The sequence below is a fragment of the Geotrypetes seraphini genome, chromosome 17 (genome assembly GCF_902459505.1).
Source record: "Geotrypetes seraphini chromosome 17, aGeoSer1.1, whole genome shotgun sequence".
Lineage (NCBI taxonomy): Eukaryota > Metazoa > Chordata > Amphibia > Gymnophiona > Dermophiidae > Geotrypetes > Geotrypetes seraphini.
This window is the reverse complement of record NC_047100.1, coordinates 29,787,020-29,811,145: the sequence shown is the minus strand read 5'-3', so window position 1 is coordinate 29,811,145 and position 24,126 is coordinate 29,787,020. Positions and strand designations below refer to the sequence as shown.

The 24,126-nt window shown below is 39.4% G+C and overlaps 1 protein-coding gene across 1 annotated transcript in view; it reads left to right on the top strand.

The window, feature by feature from the left end:
- LOC117351395 (RNA-binding protein 6-like) overlaps nucleotides 1–24,126 on the top strand; it is a 109,309-nt gene extending 85,183 nt beyond the window's left edge. Inside the window, exons 8-10 of the mRNA XM_033926625.1 lie at nucleotides 3,376–3,762; nucleotides 9,990–10,104; nucleotides 23,886–24,126. Coding sequence (XP_033782516.1) covers nucleotides 3,376–3,762; nucleotides 9,990–10,104; nucleotides 23,886–24,012 — 629 coding nt within the window. The 3' untranslated portion in view covers nucleotides 24,013–24,126. The remainder of the gene's footprint in view (nucleotides 1–3,375; nucleotides 3,763–9,989; nucleotides 10,105–23,885) is intronic.

Here is a 24,126-nt window from a genome sequence, read left to right as displayed (position 1 = left end):
CTTAGTGGAATGCAAGGCATAGTACAGAAGTTAACTGTTTTGGGTCCACTGGGAAACAGTGATCATAATTGGACTTCTGTCAGACTTATTTGATTTTTTTCCCCAGTTTATGAATTATTTTAAATTTTATTCCATTGTTTTTACCCCTATTGCTTTTATTTTATTATTTGAATTTCCTGAATTCTATTGTTTAACGGTTCCTCCCTTCTATTCCTTTTTACTTATTACTTTAATTCATTTAGATATCATTTACATTGGTGGTGCCCCTATCTGTAAAGTTAGCAATTTCTATGAAATATTGTAAATGCTTCTCTCCTCTCCACTCCTGCCCTCCATAGTTCTCCCTACCCTCTTCTAACCCCTTCCTCTGTAATATAGAGCTTGTATAGGTATGTGCGACGCACAAATGGAAGAAATGAAATAAAATAAATAACGTGATCAAATTTGAGCTGATTCCGGGAATAACATTGCAAAAGAAATCTACTGTAGGGGCGTTTAATTTTTGGAAAGGTGACTATGATAAAATGAGGAAAATGGTTAAAAAGAAGCTAAAAGGATCAGTTGCAAAGGTTAGGACTGTAAACCAGGTGTGGATGTTATTTAAAAATACCTTTGTGGAAGCCCAGACAAGATGTATTCCACATATCAGCAAAGGTGGAAAAAAAAGAAATGAGAGTCGGCGTGGTTAAAAGGTGAAGTGAAAGAGGCTTTTAGAGCCAAGAAAACATCCTTTAAAGAATGGAAAAAGGATCAGAATGAAGAAAATAAGAAGAAACACAAGCACTGGCAAGTTAGATGGAAAGCATTTTTTTTTATTAAATAATTCTTTATTGATTTTCCTGCCCACGTCACTGCTAGACCACCAGGTAAGGTCCATGCTTCTGGGGTGGCTACTCACCTCCTCCGATCGCCTCCCCCTCGCCCCGATCCAAGTCCTGGGGCCGTTTTTTATAATGCGGGCTGCCAACGAGCCATTCTCGGAGGGGGGGGCCTGGGGAAAAAACCTGCGAACATCGAAACCGCGAATAGGGAGGGCGAAGTGTAACTGTTATTCATGTGTATATTGTGGGAATTAGGTGTGCTCTTAATTTATTTCTGGAGTGGAGGGTTGTTATGTTTGGGTATCCACATCATAGTCATGAGCATATAATTCATAGCAGGATTTGGCTAGACCAATGGTCTCAAAGTCGCGGCCCATCAGGTACTATTTTGAGGCCCTCGGTATGTTTATCATAATCACAAAAGTAAAGTAAAACAGTTTCTTGATCATATGTCTCTTTAGCAATAAATGATAATATTATTATTAAGACTTAGCCAAAAGGACAAACTAAACTTCGCCGGTGGGGTTTGGCAGCAGCCAAGTGCTTAATAGCCAGCCATTGGAAACGCTCGGAACCACCTAGCCTATTGGATTTGTCCTTGAAACGTCAAACTTTGGGTGCAATGGAGTTATCTATTGCAAAACGACATGGATATTATCTTTCTTCTACCCGGACTTGGTCTCTGATTATGGACAAAGTGGATTCTTTAACCTAAGTTTACTGCTGGGGGGGGGGGTGAGGGAAGTTATTGTTTTGATTTGTTGAGATGACTTCCTGAAAAAACAACAGGGGGTTATCTCCAGTTGGGGTCATGTTTTCGTGCTATGGGGGATGAGATACAATTGGTGAATAGATATCTGGTTTATAGTTCTTTGCTATGATGATGTGATTTTTCATTTAATGTTGGTAAATACTTTGCTATCTTCTTGTTGCATTTTGTACATTATAGTGGTGATATTCACTTCATGCTGTTTTGTATATTTTATTTAAACAACAATGCAAATCTTTAAAATTAAAAAAAAAGACAGCCAAAAGGAAAGATTTATAAACTCTAAAAAGTTTTACCTCATGCAAAATTGTCATTTCTTTAATAAGACATTTGTGTTTTTCTGAGGCCCTCCAAGTACCTACAGATTCAAAATATGGCCCTGCAAAGGGTTTGAGTTTGAGATCACTGGGCTAGACTCTTAGCCAGGATTATTGTAAGGAACAGAGCATTGCGTATATCTCTACTGGTGACAAGTTCCACGTTTTTGTAACTTGGCAATTAATGTTATTTTTTGTACTTTATCCCTTTAAGAGAATGAAAGGATAAGATCAGGCAGTTATCGGTCTGCCTAGTAGTTCTGTATATTTGGGGAAGCTATCAGAGGACTCTTGAATTCAATTCACTTGTCAACTGGGTGCCAGCGTAGTTCTGTCAATAGAGGTATAACGTGTTTGAATCTCAATTTGTAGAATAAGAGTCTTGTTTCTTTGATAGTCCTGAGAGAAGTGCATTGCTGTAGTTTAGTATTGATTGGCTGAGTATCCTGTAGTGTTAGTGAAAGAAATAGGCTTATGACATTTGAACGATATTTTGGGTGTGGGTTTCAAATATCGATGAATAATCTAAGGTGACTCCCAGGACTTTTGTGGTTTTCTCAATATTGAGGTTGACTCCATTTGTCAGGGTGATAGAGGGGAGGGATCAGTTGTGCCTTTAGTCCAAACCATAGTAGTTTGGGTTTTCTTGGCCCATTCTTGTACTTTAATTAGGGCTTGGTAGTGAGATTGGTTGGATTCAGTCTAAAGGTATAAGAGAATAGCCATTGTTCAGGGTCTAGTTTAATTGAATTGAGAGTGATCGTGAAGATGTTATTCAGTAGAGGGTGAGGTAGGAGTTTTCATCTTTCAGAACTTTGTTCATGAGGAATCCCTAAAACCATTTTAGGATATGTCCAGTGATTCCTAATTTGGATAACTAGTATTCCATTTCTGGTTTTTCTTCCATTTGGCTTCTTTTTCCCCCACTGAGCTCAGATTTCCCAGCCTAGCAAGCAGGAATGTGTACTTTCCAGCCCAGAAAGTGAGAGAACTTTTGCGAAGAGGACTTTTTTTCCTCAGCTGGTAAGTATCTAGAATTTTGCAGCCCTCCCAGTTTTTTCTGGCTCAGTTTATTAGGCCTCATTCTCTATACTTTAATTAGGCCAATAAACTTCCTTATTCCACCTTATGACATTTCTTCTAGTTTGCATGTCAAACCTTGAATTTTTTAGGCTTAAATACCTTGTCTGCCTTCTTTATTTGCATATTCCCTCAGCTTTGAGTTTTATTATGCTTTACTTTTTTTTTTTTTTTTTTTTGCATAGTGCAAGAGACATATGCTAAAGCCATTTTATCTTGTACACATGCTTCAGAACAGATATCAAGTTCTTTCTCCCCCTCCAGTATAGTAGACATCAAGGACTCAGTTTAGTCATTGCTGGTACAGTTCAAGAGTTTACATAGCAAAGATAAGATTTTATTTACTCTGTTCATTAATTCATTTTATTCTGTTGTGTTTCTTCTCCAGAATTGGAGGAAAAATCTGATGGGAGAACACAAAAGGAACCGTTGGATCTGGCAGCCTTATCATCATCTCCTGTGACTCAGAAAGAAAAAGATAGTGGGTCACCTCCTACAACACCATCAAGATCCTTACAGGAGCTGCCACACCCAGCTGAGAGTCCTGCAGATCCTGAACAGAAGAAAAGAGAAGACTTAGAGAAACAACAGCCTCCCAAAGCACCTAGGAAGTGCACAGACAAAGGGCTTCATCGTAGGGAAGGGCAGAATCGTTCAAAGAAGGAGATAGAGAAGAAACATCAACATGGAGAGGACATGCACAAAGAACTTGAAAGTAGAAGTGAACAGATTTGTGGGGCAGAGCGAGACAACCAAACGGATTCTGAGAGCAAAAGTGAGTAAAATCCACAAACATAGTAACATAGTAGATGACGGCAGATAAAGACCCGAATGGTCCATCCAGTCTGCCCAACCTGATTCAATTTAAATTTTTTTTTTTTTTTCTTCTTAGCTATTTCTGGGCGAGAATCCAAAGCTTTACCCGGTACTGTGCTTGGGTTCCAACTGCCGAAATCACTGTTAAGACTTACTCCAGCCCATCTACACCCTCCCAGCCATTGAAGCCCTCCCCTGCCCATCCTCCTCCAAACGGCCATACACAGACGCAGACCGTACAAGTCTGCCCAGTAACTGGCCTAGTTCAATCTTTAATATTATTTTCTGATTCTAAATCTTCTGTGTTCATCCCACGCTTCTTTGAACTCAGTCACAGTTTTACTCTCCACCACCTCTCTCGGGAGCGCATTCCAGGCATCCACCACCCTCTCCGTAAAGTAGAATTTCCTAACATTGCCCCTGAATCTACCACCCCTCAACCTCAAATTATGTCCTCTGGTTTTACCATTTTCCTTTCTCTGGAAAAGATTTTGTTCTACGTTAATACCCTTTAAGTATTTGAACGTCTGAATCATATCTCCCCTGTCGCTCCTTTCCTCTAGGGTGTACATATTCAGGGCTTCCAGTCTCTCCTCATACGTCTTCTGGCGCAAGCCTCCTATCATTTTCGTCGCCCTCCTCTGGACCGCCTCAAGTCTTCTTACGTCTTTCGCCAGATACGGTCTCCAAAACTGAACACAATACTCCAAGTGGGGCCTCACCAATGACCTGTACAGGGGCATCAACACCTTCTTCCTTCTACTGACTACGCCTCTCTTTATACAGCCCAGAATCCTTCTGGCAGCAGCCACTGCCTTGTCACACTGTTTTTTCGCCTTTAGATCTTCGGACACTATCACCCCAAGGTCCCTCTCCCCGTCCGTGCATATCAGCTTCTCTCCTCCCAGCATATACGGTTCCTTCCTATTATTAATCCCCAAATGCATTACTCTGCATTTCTTTGCATTGAATTTTAGTTGCCAGGCATTAGACCATTCCTCTAACTTTTGCAGATCCTTTTTCATATTTTCCACTCCCTCTTCGGTGTCTACTCTGTTACAAATCTTGGTATCATCTGCAAAAAGGCACACTTTTCCTTCTAACCCTTCAGCAATGTCACTTACATACATATTGAACAGGATTGGCCCCAGCACCGAACCCTGAGGGACTCCACTAGTCACCTTTCCTTCCTTCGAGCGACTTCCATTAACCACCACCCTCTGGCGTCTGTCCGACAGCCAGTTTCTGACCCAGTTCACCACTTTGGGTCCTAACTTCAGCCCTTCAAGTTTGTTCAACAGCCTCCTATGAGGAACTGTATCAAAGGCTTTGCTGAAATCCAAGTAAATTACATCTAGCATATGTCCTCGATCCAGCTCTCTGGTCACCCAATCAAAAAATTCAATCAGGTTCGTTTGGCACGATTTACCTTTTGTAAAGCCATGTTGCCTCGGATCCTGTAACCCATTAGATTCAAGGAAATACACTATCCTTTCTTTCAGCAACACTTCCATTATTTTTCCAACAACTGAAGTGAGGCTCACCGGCCTGTAGTTTCCTGCTTCATCCCTGTGACCACTTTTATGAATAGGGACCACATCCGCTCTCCTCCAATCCCCAAGAATCACTCCCGTCTCCAGAGATTTGTTGAACAAGTCTTTAATAGGACTCGCCAGAACCTCTCTGAGCTCCCTTAGTATCCTGGGATGGATCCCGTCTGGTCCCATCGCTTTGTCCACCTTCAGTTTTTCAAGTTGCTCATAAACACCCTCCTCCGTGAACGGCGCAGAATCTACTCCATTTTCTCGTGTAACTTTGCCAGACAATCTCGGTCCTTCTCCAGGATTTTCTTCTGTGAACACAGAACAGAAGTATTTGTTTAGCACATTTGCTTTCTCCTCATCACTCTCCACATATTTGTTCTCAGCATCTTTTAGCCTAGCAATTCCATTTTTTATCTTCCTCCTTTCACTAATATATCTGAAAAAATTTTTATCTCCCTTTTTTACATTTTTAGCCATTTGTTCTTCCGCCTGTGCCTTCGCCAAACGTATCTCTCTCTTGGCTTCTTTCAGTTTCACCCTGTAGTCCTTTCTGCTCTCCTCTTCTTGGGTTTTTTTTATATTTCATGAACGCCAACTCTTTCGCCTTTATTTTCTCAGCCACTAGGTTGGAGAACCATATCGGCTTCCTTTTTCTCTTGTTTTTATTGATTTTCTTCACATAAAGGTCCGTAGCCATTTTTATCGCTCCTTTCAGCTTAGACCACTGTCTTTCCACTTCTCTTATGTCCTCCCATCCTAACAGCTCTTTCTTCAGGTACTTTCCCATTGCATTAAAGTCCGTACGTTTGAAATCTAGGACTTTAAGTATCGTGCGGCCGCTCTCCACTTTAGCCGTTATATCAAACCAAACCGTTTGATGATCGCTACTACCCAGGTGAGCACCCACTTGAACATTAGAGATACTCTCTCCATTTGTGAGGACCAGATCCAATATCGCTTTTTCCCTTGTGGGTTCCGTCACCATTTGTCTGAGCAGAGCCTCTTGAAAGGCATCCACAATCTCCCTACTTCTTTCCGATTCCGCAGACGGAACATTCCAGTCCGCATCCGGTAGGTTGAAATCTCCCAACAGCAGAACCTCCTCTTTCCTTCCAAACTTTTGGATATCCACAATCAGATCCTTATCAATTTGCTGCGATTGAGTCGGAGGTCTGTAGACTACACCCACGTAGATAGAAGTTCCATCTTCTCTTTTCAGAGCAGTCCATATCGCTTCTTCCTCTCCCCAGGTCCCTTGCATTTCGGTCGCTTGGATATTGATCTTTACATAGAGAGCTACTCCTCCACCTTTATGACCATCTCTGTCCTTCCTAAAAAGATTATATCCCGGTATGTTTGCATCCCATCCATGTGATTCACTGAACCATGTCTCTGTGATAGCAACAATATCTAGATCTGCCTCTAATATCAGGGCTTGCAGATCATGAACTTTGTTGCTTAGACTGCGAGCATTTGTGGTCATTGCTTTCCAGCTATTTTTCAGCGATAATCTCCTTTTTCATATGGATTTTTGTGTCGTTTCACTTTCCGTTGCAATACTAAGAAATGAGTTGCTGATATTGCTTATGTTGCAGCCTTTACTACTATCACATCTTTTCTTTTGCCGGGGGTGGTCTCTATAATTGTCCTTCGTACATACACCACCCCCACCTTCTAGTTTAAATGCCTAGAAAAATATTGTCTAAATTTCTCTGCAAGGTTTCTTTTTCCTGCTATAGTAATATGTAGCCCATCAGTGCAATATAGCTTCTTGTCCTTCCATGTATTTCCTCATCCTCCTATGTACCTGAAGCCTTCTTGATGACACCAGGCTTTGAGCCATCTATTAAAGTCCTCTGTGTTTTTCACTGTTTGCTCTCCCTTTCCATATGCAGGCAGTATTTCAGAAAAAGCTAAAGTCTTTACAAAGCTCCCGAAAAGCTTTCTGTGCTGCAAGTGTGGAGTTGTTGGCCAGGTCATTTGTTCCCAGATGGATAACAACATCAGTGTTAAAATCCTTAGTTTCTTCCTTAATTATAGTCGGTATTTGCCTGGAACTCCTAGTAGCTGAGGATCCTGGAAGACATTTCACTATTTTGGTCTCCTCGCCTTGTCTTCCAAGGTTAATGCCTCTGATGATGGAATCCCCCAACAGTAATAGTTTTCTGTTTTTGGCTTTTTTATTTGTGCTTAGGGTGCGCTTGTTCTCTTGAGTTCCCTTCATTGGTTCCAGTCCCACCTCCCTTCTGTTTTCTTGAGTATCGCAGTGCACTAGTGGAGCGAAGGAATTCTGTAGAGGTAATATTAGTGAAGGTGGATGTTTCTGTGTTACATGTCGCAGTCTTCCTGAGCTACTGTGACCCATTTATTCCTGGGTGTTTTTATTAGTCTTACCCTTTTTCCTGAGTGACTATTATGCACTGGAGGTAAGGAGTAGTGCATATATTCCCCATGAATGCAAGTAAAAGTTTGCAGTTTAAAATTATCACTACTGTGTTTTGCTGTGTGAAAATCTGACCTGTATGTGTGTGCGCTAAGCTACCTACACCTGAGTTTCCAGAGGAATGGGAGAGTAGCCTCAGACATTCAGGCACCTTTGAAACTGCCTTTGGTTTCCAGCAATTTCCAGAAGACACAGAGTAATGTGAGAAGCCAGACTCAGGTAAAAGGATCCTTGCTGAGAAATTCAGGCAATATGGTTCTAGGCGTTGCAGGACATTTATGGTGGCTACGCCCAGCAAAAGACAAGATATGACAGTAGTAGATAGCAATGTACACAATATTAGCAATACACTTCTTAGCAAGGCAACAGGAAGTGAGACTAAACAAAAAACTAGAGAAAAATTAAAATTGCCACAGAAAAGTAGCTGGAAAGCAATGACCACGAACGCTTGCAGTCTAGGCAACAAAAATCATGATCTTAGAGGCTGGCTTGGATATTGTTACAATCACAGAGACATACCGGGCTATATTCTTTTTAGGACAGACGGAGATGGTCAAAGAGGTGGAGGAGTAGCTCTCTATGTCCAAGTGACTGAAATGCAGGGTGCCCGGGGAGAAGAGGAAGCGCTATGGATAGCTTTGAAAAGAGAAGCTGGAACTTGTATCTACGTGGGCACTTGTATCTACGTGGGCGTTGTCTACAGACCTCTGACTCAAGCGTAGGAAATTGATAAAGATCTTGTTGCAAATAGCCAAAACCTAGGGTGATTTAAACCTGCCGGATATGGATTGGAAAGTTCCATCTGCAGAATCAGAAAGAAGTAGAGAGATAGTGGATACCCTTCAAGGGGCTCAGCTCAGAGAAATGGTGATGGAACCAGTGAGGGAAAGAACACTACTGGATCTGGTGCTCCCAAACGGGAAAAGTGTTTCTAATGTCCGTGTGGGTGCCCACCTGGGTGGTAGTGATCACCAAACACAACTAAATCGGAGGGCAGCCACACAAAACTCAAAAGTCCTGGATTTCAAACATGTGGACTTCAGGAAAATGGAGGAGTATCTGAAGAAAGAGCTAATAGGATGGGAGGACAGAAGTGAAGTGGTGTAACAGCGGTCTAAGCCAGGGGTGGGCAATTCCAGTCCTCGAGAGCCACAGGCAGGTCAGGTTTTCAAGATACCCACAATAAATATGCATGAGAGAGATTTGTATCTCAAGGAGGCAGTGCATGCAAATCCATCTCATACATATTCATTGTGGGTATCCTGAAAACCTGACCTGCCTGTGGCTCTCGAAGATCGGAATTGCCTACCCCTGGTCTAAGCTGAAAAGAGCAATAAAAATGGTTACTGACCTTTATGTGAGGAAAATAAAAACAAGAGAAAATGGAAATTGATATGGTTCTCCAAACTATCGGCAGAGAAAATAAAGGCAAAAGAACTGGTATTTGTGGGATATAAAAATACTCAAGAAGAGGAGAACAAAACAGAATACCAGGGAGTCATAATTTTTTGTGTTTATTAGTGGAAGGAGGAAGACAAAAAATGGAATTGCAAGATTGAAGGAAACTATGAACAACTACGTGGAGACCGATAAAGAAAAAGCAAACGTGTTAAATACTTCTGTTTTGTGTTCAAGGTAGAAAATCCTGGAGGAGGACCACGATTGACAGGCAAAATTACATATGAGCATGGAGTGGATACCGTGCCATTCATGAAAGAAAGTGTTTATGAACAACTTGAAAAATTGAAGGTGGGCAAAGCCTTGGGACCAGTTGGGATAATGAGGAAACTCAAAGAGATTCTGGCGGTTCCACTTCAAGATTTGTTTAATAAATCCTTGGAGACAGGATTAGAGAAGAGAAGATATGGTTCTTCTTCACAAAAGTGGTCGCAGAGATGAAGCGGGAAACTACAGGCTCACTTCAGTTATTAGAAAAATAATGGAAAGCTAATTCTGAACTCGCAGAAAAGAGTTGGGATGTGGGTTACTAGTTCTAATTCATTATCAATATCACCTCTCTTAACGTCTCAACCTATTCAACTTCCAAATACTATGACATATTTAGGTGTGCATTTGGATTCTGCACTTACATTTCATTTACAAATTGCTTGTGAAATCTTGCTTTTTCTCTTTGCGTAGGGATTTGTTCTATACGCTCTTATATTGATACGCCTTGTGAATCTCTTATTTATGTCTCAGTTACTTCAAAGATTGACTGTTGTAATATCATTTATACTGGATTGCTGTCAGTACCTATTAAGAAGTTACAAACTGTGCAGAAAACCGCTATCAGAGTCCTTGTTAATGTTCGTAGGTACGATCATATTTTTCCATTTTTTATAGGCATCCTGTGAAATATTGTCTTATGCATAAGGCTTTAATGCTTGACTTTAAAGTATTACAATCAGGTCAACCTGATTACTTGGGGAAATTATTAGTTCCATATAGGCCAATTTGTAACTTGAATTCTGTATCTGCTCACCGATTAACTTTACCTTTGGTTCATTTAGTTTGATTGGCTTCAACTCCTAATTCTGCTTTTTTTGCATCTATTCCTAGACTATGAAATTCTCTTCTGATTGAGATTCGTTCTGAATTTTCGGATCCAAAATTTAGGTTACATGTGAAGGCGTATCTTTTCAGTTTAGCTTTACCTTGAAATTAATTTTATTTAATTCTCTTTTGCTTTTCTTTGTTTTTAATGTCCTTCTTTTCTTTTAATATTTGTAAACCGTGCTGTTGTTAAAACAAAAATATATATATAAAATCCAATGTATCCAGCATAACTCTGAAACGCATGGACAGATTCTTGTACAATACCTCTGTAGTCTGCACGTTAGGGTTATGTAACCCATCCAGCCACAATCTGTAGGAAACTCAAATACAACTTTGAGCCACACCCCTGGGTCCATCTCCTGTGACATGCTCAGTGAAGATGTCTTGTTTCCTACAGCCACTCTGTAGGAGCTCATCTCTTCTTTTCCTAAATTTTAGTGTATTAAGTTAATTTTTGATGCGGGTCTTGCTGTGGATTCACCCTATGGGGACATCCTTTTGGCGGGAGATGGCAGATTTTTATGGAAAATGTCTGCATCTGGGAGGGTTACCTGTCACTGCAATAAGCCCCTGGGTCAGTCTGTTAGTCGGATCAGAGCTCCGGGATCGGGAGCCAGCTCACCCCAGGTTCGTCCGCTAAGAGGTAGAGCGTGGGCTGCACGGTTCTGTGGAGGCGCACCCGGTATCGGGACCGTACTGTGTTCCTTTCCTGAGTATTCCGAAGGTCCTGGTAGTCACTGACGGGGGTGACCGGGCAGGTGAGGCAGTCCGAAGCCATGAAATCCAGTTTTTCCAGCTTCCTGATCTCCGGGCTTGCTTGTTTAGCTTGCTTGCCATACTTTTCATTGGCTTAACAAGATAACTAAAAAAAAGCAGCTTAAGTCCGTTGGGTTTTCATAAGGGTAAAAAACCCACTTAGGGCGTGGCTTGGAGCACGCACGATATGGCAGCTTAACCGCAGAGCTCCTGAGTCCCAGGCAACAACTGAATAAAATAAAACTATTTATTTACTTGTCCGACTTAAAAATAATAAAAATCAACGGCGGAAATGGCAGCGATAAGGCAAGGAAAAAATGAAAAACCTTGTACTTCGGGAGTGTCGGCAAAAAGGTCAAAGGTAACCCCTGTATCGCCGTCCAGCGTACCAATCCCGCTGGAAGCAGATGAAATTAATGAAAAAGCTGACATCATGGCAGAATTATTTAAAATCAAAATAATGCTGACTGATAATGCCAACAAATTATCAGAAGTGAAGGAAGAATTGATTAATCTGAAACAAGAAATCCAAACTGACAGACAAAGAATGTCTGTGATGGAGGAAAGAATCTGTCAGTTGGAAACTTAGCTAAAAGAAAGTAAATTAGCAGGTAAGAACCTAATTTCTCCTTATAGGACAATGCCACTGGATTTTCCAACAAACAATTAATTTGGCCCCATATTGATTTCCAAAAAGCCAAAATGAATGGATAATAGAACAATAAATGATTAAAGTCCCTGCTTCGAGATGATAATGCCAACATCTATTTGTCCAACTTTTGTAAACCTTTTCTAATTTTTTGAGATATGGCAACCAGAATTGAATGCAGTTCTCACCATGGAGTGATGCAGAGGCATTCTAATGTTCTTGCTCTTACTTGCCTAATAATTGTCACACATTGGGCAGAAGATTTCAGTGTAGTGTCTACAATAACACCAAGTTCTTTTTCTTGGATGCTGACCCTAGCATTAGGTAACTATGATTTGGAGAATTATTTCCAATATGCATCACTTCATTTGGATGCTCAGTCTTCTCATTTCCTAAGGTCTACCTATAATTTTTGGCATCCCACATGTGTTTTGACACATTTGAATAATTTCTTGTCATTTGGAAATTTCATGACCTCACTTGTTGTTCCAGTTTCCAGATCATTTATAAATATGTTAAATGGCACCGGTCCCTTACACACTCCACGATTAACCCTCCTCCATTGAGAAAAATGGCCATTTAAATCTATCTGTTTTCTGTCCAATAACCAATTCCTAATCTACAATAAATCATTGCCCCCTACCCCATGATTCTTTAATTTTCTCAGGAGTCTCTCAGCAGGAACTCTGTCAAAAGGTTTCTAAAAATCTAGATACACTGCATCAACCGGAAATGAGGCAAATTGGTTAGGCAAGAAATCCCTTAGCTGAACCCATGCTGAGTCGGTTCCATTACCATGCTTGTCTACGCGTTCCATAATTTTATTCTTTAGAATAGTTTCCACTATCTTGTCCAACTTTGAAGCCAAGCTTACCAGTCTGTAATTTGCTGGATCACCCATGGAACCTTTTTATTTTTTTTTTTTATAATTCTTTATTCATTTTCACATTTTACATGAAGTGTACAAAATATTGAGTTACAACTAATGAATACACAATATCACTTTTATATCTATTACATAATATTCTGAACAAATTTTTTTTATCCCCTCTCCCACCCCCCACCCTTCAAGTACTTTCCAATCACCTTATACATATTGCATACCATATTATAACATGTTATGTAAAATTATTTTCACTACCCCCCCCTCCATGTATGCCATAAAGAAGACAAGAAAAGAAGAAGATAAATCCTATTATTCATTCAGTACAATACTTTGTCAATGGCCCCCATATTTTTATAAATTTAGGATATGTCCCTCTTTGTATTGCTATTACTCTTTCCATTTTGAATATATGACAAATTGTATTCCACCAAAATGTATAATTAAGGTTACTATGATTCTTCCAGTTATTGGTTATATGCTGAATGGCAAATTTATTAATTTGTGGCCAAATTGCATTCCAAAAACTTTTAATGTAGGGACAATGATATAGTAAATGATCCAACGTCCCAGGTTCCAGATTACAGTGCCAGCATTTATTGGACTTAGAACTATCTAATTTTTGCAAACGTGTAGGGGTCCAAAAAGCTCTATGTAATAAAAAGAACCAAGTTTGTCTCATAGATGCTGACACTGTACATCTCATTCTCCAAGACCAAATTAGTGGCCATTGAGATGCAGTAATTTGATGCTTAATCTCAATGCTCCAAATGTCTCTTAGACCATTTTTTGTTTATTTATTCAAATATCCAGATATTAATTTATACCACAATGCGGCTTGGAAGCATAAGAACTCTAAACTATATTGATTATTCAATGTTTTCCATTCAGGGAACCCAACCTGAATGGCCTGCTTCAATTGCAACCATTTAAAACTTTGTTTTTTACTAAGACCAAATCTATGTTGCAATTGTGAAAATTACAGCAGTTTATCTTCCGAAATAACATCATTCAGAGATCTAATGCCTGCAATAATCCATTCCTTCCAAAGGATTTGAGCTCCGCCAATTTTAATCTTGGAGTTTATCCATAAAGACTGATTAGTTGACTTGTTTATTGGGACAGGTGTTAATTTACTAATAAACCTCAACGTTTTCCAAGTATCCATTAATATCTTATTTTCTCTGTATCTTCTAGGCATGTTGATACTTGGAAGATGAACTAAATTTAGGGGAAACATAAGGCGCCATTCCAAATATAACCAATCCGGTGCATTATCTATCAGTTCTGGGAGGATCCAATACATACCCTGACGTAAAATATAGGCTTGATGGTACCTATAAAAATTTGGAAAATTTACCCCTCCCTCCTTAATTGATTTTTGCAAAGATGCCAAAGCTATTCTATGCGTTTTACCAAGCCAAAGAAATTTCGTTAAAATGCTATTAAGCTTTTTATAAAAGGACCCCTGAAAATAAATAGGTATCATACTCATTTGGTAGCAAACTACAGGCAAGATCATCATTTTAATAGTTTGAACTCTCCCCCACCAAGAAAGATGTAACGGATTCCATTGCTCACATAACTCTGTAACTCTTTTCAATACAAATTTTTCATTTTCTTTTACTGTATCTTCAATTGTATTTTTAACTTGAATGCCAAGATATTTAAATCCTTCTTCTTTCCATATGAACGGAAAAGCGTCAAATAATCCTTTTACACAATGAACATTTAAAGGTATAAGTTCAGACTTAAACATAGTAACATAGTAGATGACGGCAGATAAAGACCCGAATGGTCCATCCAGTCTGCCCAACCTGATTCAATTTAAATTATTATTTTATTTTTTTTTTCTTCTTAGCTATTTCTGGGCGAGAATCCAAAGCTTTACCCGGTACTGTGCTTGGGTTCCAACTGCCGAAATCTCTGTTAAGACTTACTCCAGCCCATCTACACCCTCCCAGCCATTGAAGTCCTCCCCTGCCCATCCTCCTCCAAACGGCCATGCACAGACACAGACGGTACAAGTCTGCCCAGTAACTGGCCTAGTTCAATCTTTAATATTATTTTCTGATTCTAAATCTTCTGTGTTCATCCCACGCTTCTTTGAACTCAGTCACAGTTTTACTCTCCACCACCTCTCTCGGGAGCGCATTCCAGGCATCCACCACCCTCTCCGTAAAGTAGAATTTCCTAACATTGCCCCTGAATCTACCACCCCTCAACCTCAAATTATGTCCTCTGGTTTTACCATTTTCCTTTCTCTGGAAAAGATTTTGTTCTACGTTAATACCCTTTAAGTATTTGAACGTCTGAATCATATCTCCCCTGTCTCTCCTTTCCTCTAGGGTATACATATTCAGGGCTTCCAGTCTCTCCTCATACGTCTTCTGGCGCAAGCCTCCTATCATTTTCGTCGCCCTCCTCTGGACCGCCTCAAGTCTTCTTACGTCTTTCGCCAGATACGGTCTCCAAAACTGAACACAATACTCCAAGTGGGGCCTCACCAATGACCTGTACAGGGGCATCAACACCTTCTTCCTTCTACTGACTACGCCTCTCTTTATACAGCCCAGAATCCTTCTGGCAGCAGCCACTGCCTTGTCACACTGTTTTTTCGCCTTTAGATCTTCGGACACTATCACCCCAAGGTCCCTCTCCCCGTCCGTGCATATCAGCTTCTCTCCTCCCAGCATATACGGTTCCTTCCTATTATTAATCCCAAAATGCATTACTCTGCATTTCTTTGCATTGAATTTTAGTTGCCAGGCATTAGACCATTCCTCTAACTTTTGCAGATCCTTTTTCATATTTTCCACTCCCTCTTCGGTGTCTACTCTGTTACAAATCTTGGTATCATCTGCAAAAAGGCACACTTTTCCTTCTAACCCTTCAGCAATGTCACTTACATACATATTGAACAGGATTGGCCCCAGCACCGAACCCTGAGGGACTCCACTAGTCACCAATTCTTCCTTCGAGCGACTTCCATTAACCACCACCCTCTGGCGTCTGTCCGACAGCCAGTTTCTGACCCAGTTCACCACTTTGGGTCCTAACTTCAGCCCTTCAAGTTTGTTCAACAGCCTCTTATGAGGAACTGTATCAAAGGCTTTGCTGAAATCCAAGTAAATTACATCTAGCATATGTCCTCGATCCAGCTCTCTGGTCACCCAATCAAAAAATTCAATCAGGTTCGTTTGGCACGATTTACCTTTCGTAAAGCCATGTTGCCTCGGATCCTGTAACCTATTAGATTCAAGGAAATACACTATCCTTTCTTTCAGCAACACTTCCATTATTTTTCCAACAACTGAAGTGAGGCTCACCGGCCTGTAGTTTCCTGCTTCATCCCTGTGACCACTTTTATGAATAGGGACCACATCCGCTCTCCTCCAATCCCCAGGAATCACTCCCGTCTCCAGAGATTTGTTGAACAAGTCTTTAATAGGACTCGCCAGAACCTCTCTGAGCTCCCTTAGTATCCTGGGATGGATCCCGTCTGGTCCCATCGCTTTGTCCACCTTCAGTTTTTCAAGTTGCTCATAAACACCCTCCTCCGTGAACGGCGCAGAATCTACTCCATTTTCTCGTGTAACTTTGCCAGACAATCTCGGTCCTTCTCCAGGATTTTCTTCTGTGAACACAGAACAGAAGTATTTGTTTAGCACATTTGCTTTCTACTCATCACTCTCCACATATTTGTTCCCAGCATCTTTCAGCCTAGCAATTCCATTTTTTATCTTCCTCCTTTCACTAATATATCTGAAAAAATTTTTATCTCCCTGTTTTACATTTTTAGCCATTTGTTCTTCCGCCTGTGCCTTCGCCAAATGTATCTCTCTCTTGGCTTCTTTCAGTTTCACCCTGTAGTCCTTTCTGCTCTCCTCTTCTTGGGTTTTTTTATATTTCATGAACGCCAACTCTTTCGCCTTTATTTTCTCAGCCACTAGGTTGGAGAACCATATCGGCTTCCTTTTTCTCTTGTTTTTATTGATTTTCTTCACATAAAGGTCCGTAGCCATTTTTATCGCTCCTTTCAGCTTAGACCACTGTCTTTCCACTTCTCTTATGTCCTCCCATCCTAACAGCTCTTTCTTCAGGTACTTTCCCATTGCATTAAAGTCCGTACGTTTGAAATCTAGGACTTTAAGTGTCGTGCGGCCGCTCTCCACTTTAGCCGTTATATCAAACCAAACCGTTTGATGATCGCTACTACCTAGGTGAGCACCCACTCGAACATTAGAGATACTCTCTCCATTTGTGAGGACCAGATCCAATATCGCTTTTTCCCTTGTGGGTTCCGTCACCATTTGTCTGAGCAGAGCCTCTTGAAAGGCATCCACAATCTCCCTACTTCTTTCCGATTCCGCAGACGGAACATTCCAGTCCGCATCCGGCAGGTTGAAATCTCCCAACAGCAGAACCTCCTCTTTCCTTCCAAACTTTTGGATATCCACAATCAGATCCTTATCAATTTGCTGCGATTGAGTCGGAGGTCTGTAGACTACACCCACGTAGATAGAAGTTCCATCTTCTCTTTTCAGAGCAATCCATATCGCTTCTTCCTCTCCCCAGGTCCCTTGCATTTCGGTCGCTTGGATATTGATCTTTACATAGAGAGCTACTCCTCCACCTTTATGACCATCTCTGTCCTTCCTAAAAAGATTATATCCCGGTATGTTTGCATCCCATCCATGTGATTCACTGAACCATGTTTCTGTGATAGCAACAATATCTAGATCTGCCTCTAATATCAGGGCTTGCAGATCATGAACTTTGTTGCTTAGACTGCGAGCATTTGTGGTCATCGCTTTCCAGCTATTTTTCAGCGATAATCTCCTTTTTCGTATGGATTTTTGTGTCGTTTCACTTTCCGTTGCAATACTAAGAAATGAGTTGCTGATATTGCTTATGTTGCAGCCTTTACTACTATCACATCTTTTCTTTTGCCGGGGGTGGTCTCTATAATTGTCCTTCGTACATACACCACCCCCACCTTCTAGTTTAAATGCCTAGAAAAATATTGTCTAAATTTCTCTGCAAGGTTTCTTTTTCCTGCTGTAGTAATATGTAGCCCATCAGTGCAATATAGCTTCTTGTCCTTCCATGTATTTCCCCATCCTCCTATGTACCTGAAGCCTTCTTGATGACACCAGGCTCTGAGCCATCTATTAAAGTCCTCTGTGTTTTTCACTCTTTGCTCTCCTTTTCCATATGCAGGCAGTATTTCAGAAAAAGCTAAAGTCTTTACTCCAATTAATTTTATAACCTGAAAATTTGCCAAACATATCAATTAATTCCAATAGACAAGATAAGGTAGACTCTGGATTCCTCAAATAAAGTAAAATATCATCCGCATAAGCCGAAATTTTATATTCCATATCAGAATATGGAATACCCTGTATCCCCCTTGCTTGCTGTATTGCTAACAATAAGGGTTCTAATACAACATCAAATAACAAAGGAGATAAAGGACAACCTTGTCTAACTCCCCTCTTCAATTGAAAACCATCAGATATCATATTATTAATATTTAATCTTGCAATCGGGAAGCTATACAATGTTTTTACCATTTGTATAAATCCAGAACCTATACCAAACCATTCTAAAGCCTGATACATAAAATTCCATTCTACCCTATCAAACGCTTTTTCTGCATCCAAGGAAACTGTAAAAGCCGGTTCATCCATTTTTTTGATAAATTTAACATATGAAACAATAATCTAGAGTTATTAGAGGAATGTCTTTTAGCAACGAAACCCGTCTGATGCGTGTCTATAATATGTGGGAGAGCTTTGGCTAATCTCAAAGCCAAAATTTTCGCCAAAAGTTTATTATCCACATTTATTAAAGATATAGGCCTGTAGTCTGAAACCAAAGTAGGATCTTTATTTGGCTTAGGCAAAACAATTACTATTGATTCAGCCATAGTACCTTTAATATCACCTTTTATAAGTTGTGTCTGATATAAATTTAGTAAATATGGGGAAAGGACATTTTGAAATGTTTTATAAAATTCTACTGTATAACCATCACCACCTGGAGCGGATCCAACTCTAAGAGATCTCAACGCTGTTTCTAATTCTTTTAATGATATAGGTTCATCTAAACTCCGTTTTATATGATCAGGAACCTTAGGTCCAATAATTAAATCTAAAAAATTTTTACCATCTTTTTGCCTCTCCAAATAAGGCTCGGAAGAATACAGGTCCTTATAAAATTTTAGAAATTGCTTTAAAATTATATCCGTTTGATTGGTTATTATACCATTATCATCTTTTATCCCATTAATGTTAGTTCTTCTTTTTTTTGCTTTAAGATAATTTGCCAATAATCTTCCCGCCTTATTAGAATTTCCATAATACATTGTCTGTTTGGAAAACAAGTCTCTTCTTATCATTTTTGAAGCTAATTCGTTATATTTACCTTTTGCTTTCAAAAGAGCTTGTAATACATCATGTTCCCATTTGCTTACCAATTTAGTTTCTAGTATTTTAATTTCTTTTTCTAACTCTATATACTGTTTTTTAATCTGTTTCCTAACAAAAGCCGAATATGATATAATATGACCTCTCATAGTCGCTTTAAAAGCGTCCCATACATTTTCAATAGATGTATCTTCCACTAAATTAATTTGAAAGAAATCACTAATTTGTGTTTTAAAATTTTCCAAAAATTTTTCATCCACAAGCAATGCATTATCAAATCTCCAAAGAAGTCTTCTATTTTCTAATTGATCTAATTGTAAATCTATCCATACTCCCGCATGATCCGAAATGATAATGGGATCAATGGAAGCCTTAATCACTTGCTGCACCTTATGTGATGAAATAAAAATATAATCTATTCTTGAAAATGATTTATGAACCTGTGAACAAAATGAAAATTCCTGATCATTAAAATGAAGAATACGCCATATATCCTTCAAATCACATGATTGAACCAAATTATCTAAACCTAAAGATTTTATACTTTTACCTGGTTTTTTATCCATTAATGGATCCATTACAGCATTAAAATCTCCAGCCACCACTAAATTAGAAGTAGCCAGTGGTAACAACATACTCTGCAATTTTTTAAAGAATTCTGATTGATTCGAATTAGGGGCATATATATTGAACAACGCCAGGGCATTATTTCCCATACTTATATCAACATGTAGCCATCTTCCATGTGGGTCCGAATTTACTATCTTAAAATTGGCCATACACTTTTTATTTATAAGAACTGCTACTCCTGCTTTTTTACCCTCTGCTGGAGCAAAAAAACATTCTTTCACCCACCCACCCGTTAGTTTCTGTGATTCCTTTATATTAAGATGGGTCTCCTGCAGACAATAAACATCCACGTTTTGCTTCTTTAAAAATGATAATACCTTTTTCCTTTTGATTACATGATTCAGGCCATTGACATTAATAGAAAGACATAATATATTTTATACTCCTTATCATAATCTTCCTCTTCCCTTCTTCCATAACTAAGATCTAAAAAACTTCTCCCCATGGCACACATTCTTACCTCCAAATTACCCAATCCCTTATTAATCTTTTCCTTAATCATCCTAGTAATATCTTTAATACCCACCTTCTTCCCATCCCTCCCCCCCCCAATATAATGACTGCTTAAGGACACACATTGGATAGTAATCCCAACTTCCCCCCTCCCCCCCAGGCAACCAATATTTATTAATAACCCCTTTATCCTTTATTGAGACAAACTCACTACCTCTCCACAATATATCTAATTATATCTCTCTTCTAATCATAAAACCTTTTTTCTTTTTTTTCCATTTTAAAGTAATTAATTTCTCTATCTATTATTTAACCTTTAGTCACATAACCATATTTATTTCCTAACATTCCATTAATGCATTTTTATCATTTCACCAATCTCTAATTTATTCCCCCAACATTTTATTTCATTCAAGAAAATTCTATCATAGTCATATATTTAATAAAAAGTATCATTTTCCTATATCTTATATTATCTAATCCATCTTCTCCTATCCTCCTTTAAATATCCAACAACAAATATCCATCTCTTCATATATTTCTGTTAAAAAAAAACAAACTTCAATTTTATAAGTTTTTATCCTCTATTTGTATTTAAACATTTGTATTTCATTTTCAAAATATTTTTTTCCCCCTTTTTATATTTCCTCTTCTCCAAATTAAATCCAATCTTTTTAAAACTATATTATCACATCAATCTTTACATTCCTTCAGCTACCAATAAATTCTTATGTATCTTTCTTTTATATTATTCATTTTCCTTTCCTTTACTTGCATTTAAATATCATATAACTTGTCCTTTCTATCATTAGTCCATTCTGCAATCTTTTCCTTATTGTCCTTTCATTCTTTACTTTCTCCTTTTCTGACTTATTAAATAAACTGAACTTTCATATTTATTTCTTATCTCCATCCATCCACTCTTAAAGACTTTTGACTGCCAATTGTCATTCATTTTTTTTTTATAATATCCTTTTAGTCTATCAGTCCTGCTTTCTTCTTCTTCACATCTATTTATTTTCCTATTCAGTCTTCACTTTTCCTTTTGTGTTAATTTGTCCAGTCCTTTAATCCTTCTTGTTCATTCTTTACTCCAACCATCCATCTTTCAGTCTCCTAAAAGTTCAGTCTAATAACTTCACTTTAATGTCTTTCCAGTCTATCCTTCTTTCTTCTTTACATTCTTTTATTTTCTTTTTCACTTGTCCATTTTTATTTCCTGTTCTTTGTTGCATATTCTTCTTTTTCCAACAAACAAAAGTCCCATAGTTCTTTATATTTAATTTTTTGTTCAATATCCACCAATCCAGTCTTAGTATTTATCCCTTCATTTCAACACCCATTGTGCTAAAATGACATAGGTTCTGATTTTGAAAGAAAGGTCTTTAGTTTTTCCGGGTCAACAAAATACAAAGATTTATCCCCACAAGATACCCTCATTTTTGCTGGGTAATATAACCCATACTTATATCCTTTTTCCTTTAATTGAGATCTCAGATCAAGGAATTTCTTCCTAATATTTGCTGTATTTTTAGCAAAGTCTGGTAAAAACCATATTTTGGATCCTTTATGGTTTAAGATTTTATCTTTTTTGGCAGCATTTAAAATTTCTATTGCTTGCTGTTATCTTAACATCTTGAATATTAATGGTCTTGGTCTCCCTTGATTTTCCAGACTCTTTATTGGAATCCTGTGTGCCCGTTCTATTTCCAAAGGCTGTTTGAAATCCAACTGCAATAATCTAGGAATTAAATTTTCTAAAAACTGTATTGCATTTTTCCCTTCCAAATTTTCCTGTATTCCAAAAAGTTTTATATTCTTTCTTCTTCCATGGTTTTCGTAATCTTCCAGCTGACTTTTCAATTGAATTATTTCCAAACTGTCATTTTTGCATCTTTTTCCTTCACATTCTAAGCTCTCCATTTTAACTTCTAACTCTGTTGTTCTTTTATTAGCTACTTCCATTTGTCTGTGTATATTCAGGATTTCTTCCTTCAGTTCTGCCATATTACTCACAGTCTCTGTCAGCATTTGTTTGATTTGCCTCAGTTCCCCCATAACTTCAGCTTTGCTTAACTCCTCTGATACATCAGCAGGAAGCGGAACCTTACTCGGGGTAATTTGATCCTGCTTCTGCCTTTTCACAGCCCCTCCGGTTTCACTCTTACTCTGTCGGGTGCTCGCCATGCTCCCGCTGTCCTCTCCGATGTTTTCAGCCGAAAACAGTTTAAAAGGATATCTTTATTTATTCAACGGTTGCCCAGGTAAGAGGAGCGCTGCGATCACACGACCATTTTGTGTGCACGCTAAGCCACGCCCCCCCCATGGAACCTTTTTAAAAAATCGGCATACCATTGGCCACGCTCTAGTCTTTAGATTTTAGCAACAGGGTACAGATCACTATTTTATTTTATTTTTTTATTTAATATTTACCATATTTTTTGCACTATAAGACACACCTAGGTTTAGAGGAGGAAAATAAGAAAAAAATATTCTGAGCCAAATGGTATACTAATATATTTAACAAAATTTACCAGAGTCTGTACCCAACCCCACACTCCTTGCCAGGCTCTATACTCTGTCTCCCCACCCTGCCCTGTACCCTGTACCCCTCTGGTGGTCTAATGGTAGGCCGGAATAGAAGGGATCTGTCCCAGCTGACTAACAATTTTTTACACACACACCCCCGTACCTTTTTAAATCCCCCCCTTAAATCCTGGTGACCCAGCGCTGTATCGGCAGGAGCAAGCTTTCCGCTCTTTTGCCCCTCCCTTGCTGGATGGCTGCCTCATTATCTTGGGGCGAGCGGCGCACAAGGCAGGAACGAGCATTTTGCGCTCCAGCCTGGGCCCAAGCCGCTCCCTGAATGGCTGCCGCCAGTTCTCACTCTCTTCTACCCCATCCCCAGTTACTCATTCTTTCACTGACATCTCCACTCACTCATTACCTCGCCGCTGCCTTCCTGTGTCTGCAGTGGCAAGAAGAAATGGAAACTGCTACCTCCCCAACATTGTGGCTGCAAACAAACCTGGTCCTTTGTGCATTTCACTGGCAGCTCTTGCCAGTCCTACCCCTTCAAAACAGGAAATGATATCATAGGAAACCGGCCCTGCAAGAGCCGCCAGTAGTGCAATAAGGCTATGACCCTGTGCCTTGTTTGTTTCGTTTGCTTGCAGCCACAGTTTTGAGAAAGCACGGGTGAGCGAACATGTAGAAGAATGCAGTTTCCTTTTTACCTTTCTGCTGCTGACTTAGGAAAGCAGGATCCTGGCAGGTGAGCAAATGATGGCAGAAATGGGAAGACAGTGGTTGGGCCCTGGTGTGTAGCCACAGGGAGTACATGTACCGCATGTTGGGAATGTGTTGGGAACCTATGGGATAGACTAGCACAGATATCATAAAGGTATAATGTCCCATGATGGTCACAGATACCAGAGGAGGAGTAACCTAGTGGTTGGAATCAAGCCCAGTGCCACTTCTTGTAGCCCTGAGCAAGTCATTTAACCTTTCATTGCTCCAGGAATATATAGGGAAAATACTTGGAGTACTTGCTTACTTCTCAATATATTGTGAACTGCTCAGATATGGGAATTTGACATTTTTTTTCCATGGGGTCGCAGACAGCATAGAGATGTGATGATGTCTTATCTAAAGGTTACAGAGACTGCAAGAGATTGACATAATCTGAGAGTCCCAGAGACAACAGGGCTATGAAATGATTTTATTTTATTCAGCAGGTGGAAGGGCGGGCGGAAGGAGGCAGACCTCGCATCACAGGGAAAGCCACAGAAACGTCCTGCCAATGAATCATATCGGGATGCAGTCAGGAAGGCAATGTTTGCCCTATACAAGGAACTGGAGTGAAGATGATTTGCCTTTGGCCCCAGGATGCGATCAGTTTTATTATTTTCTTTGAAATTGTCACTGTTCTTGCTGCTAGGATTTTTTTTAATTAAAAAAATGATTATTGAGTTTCCA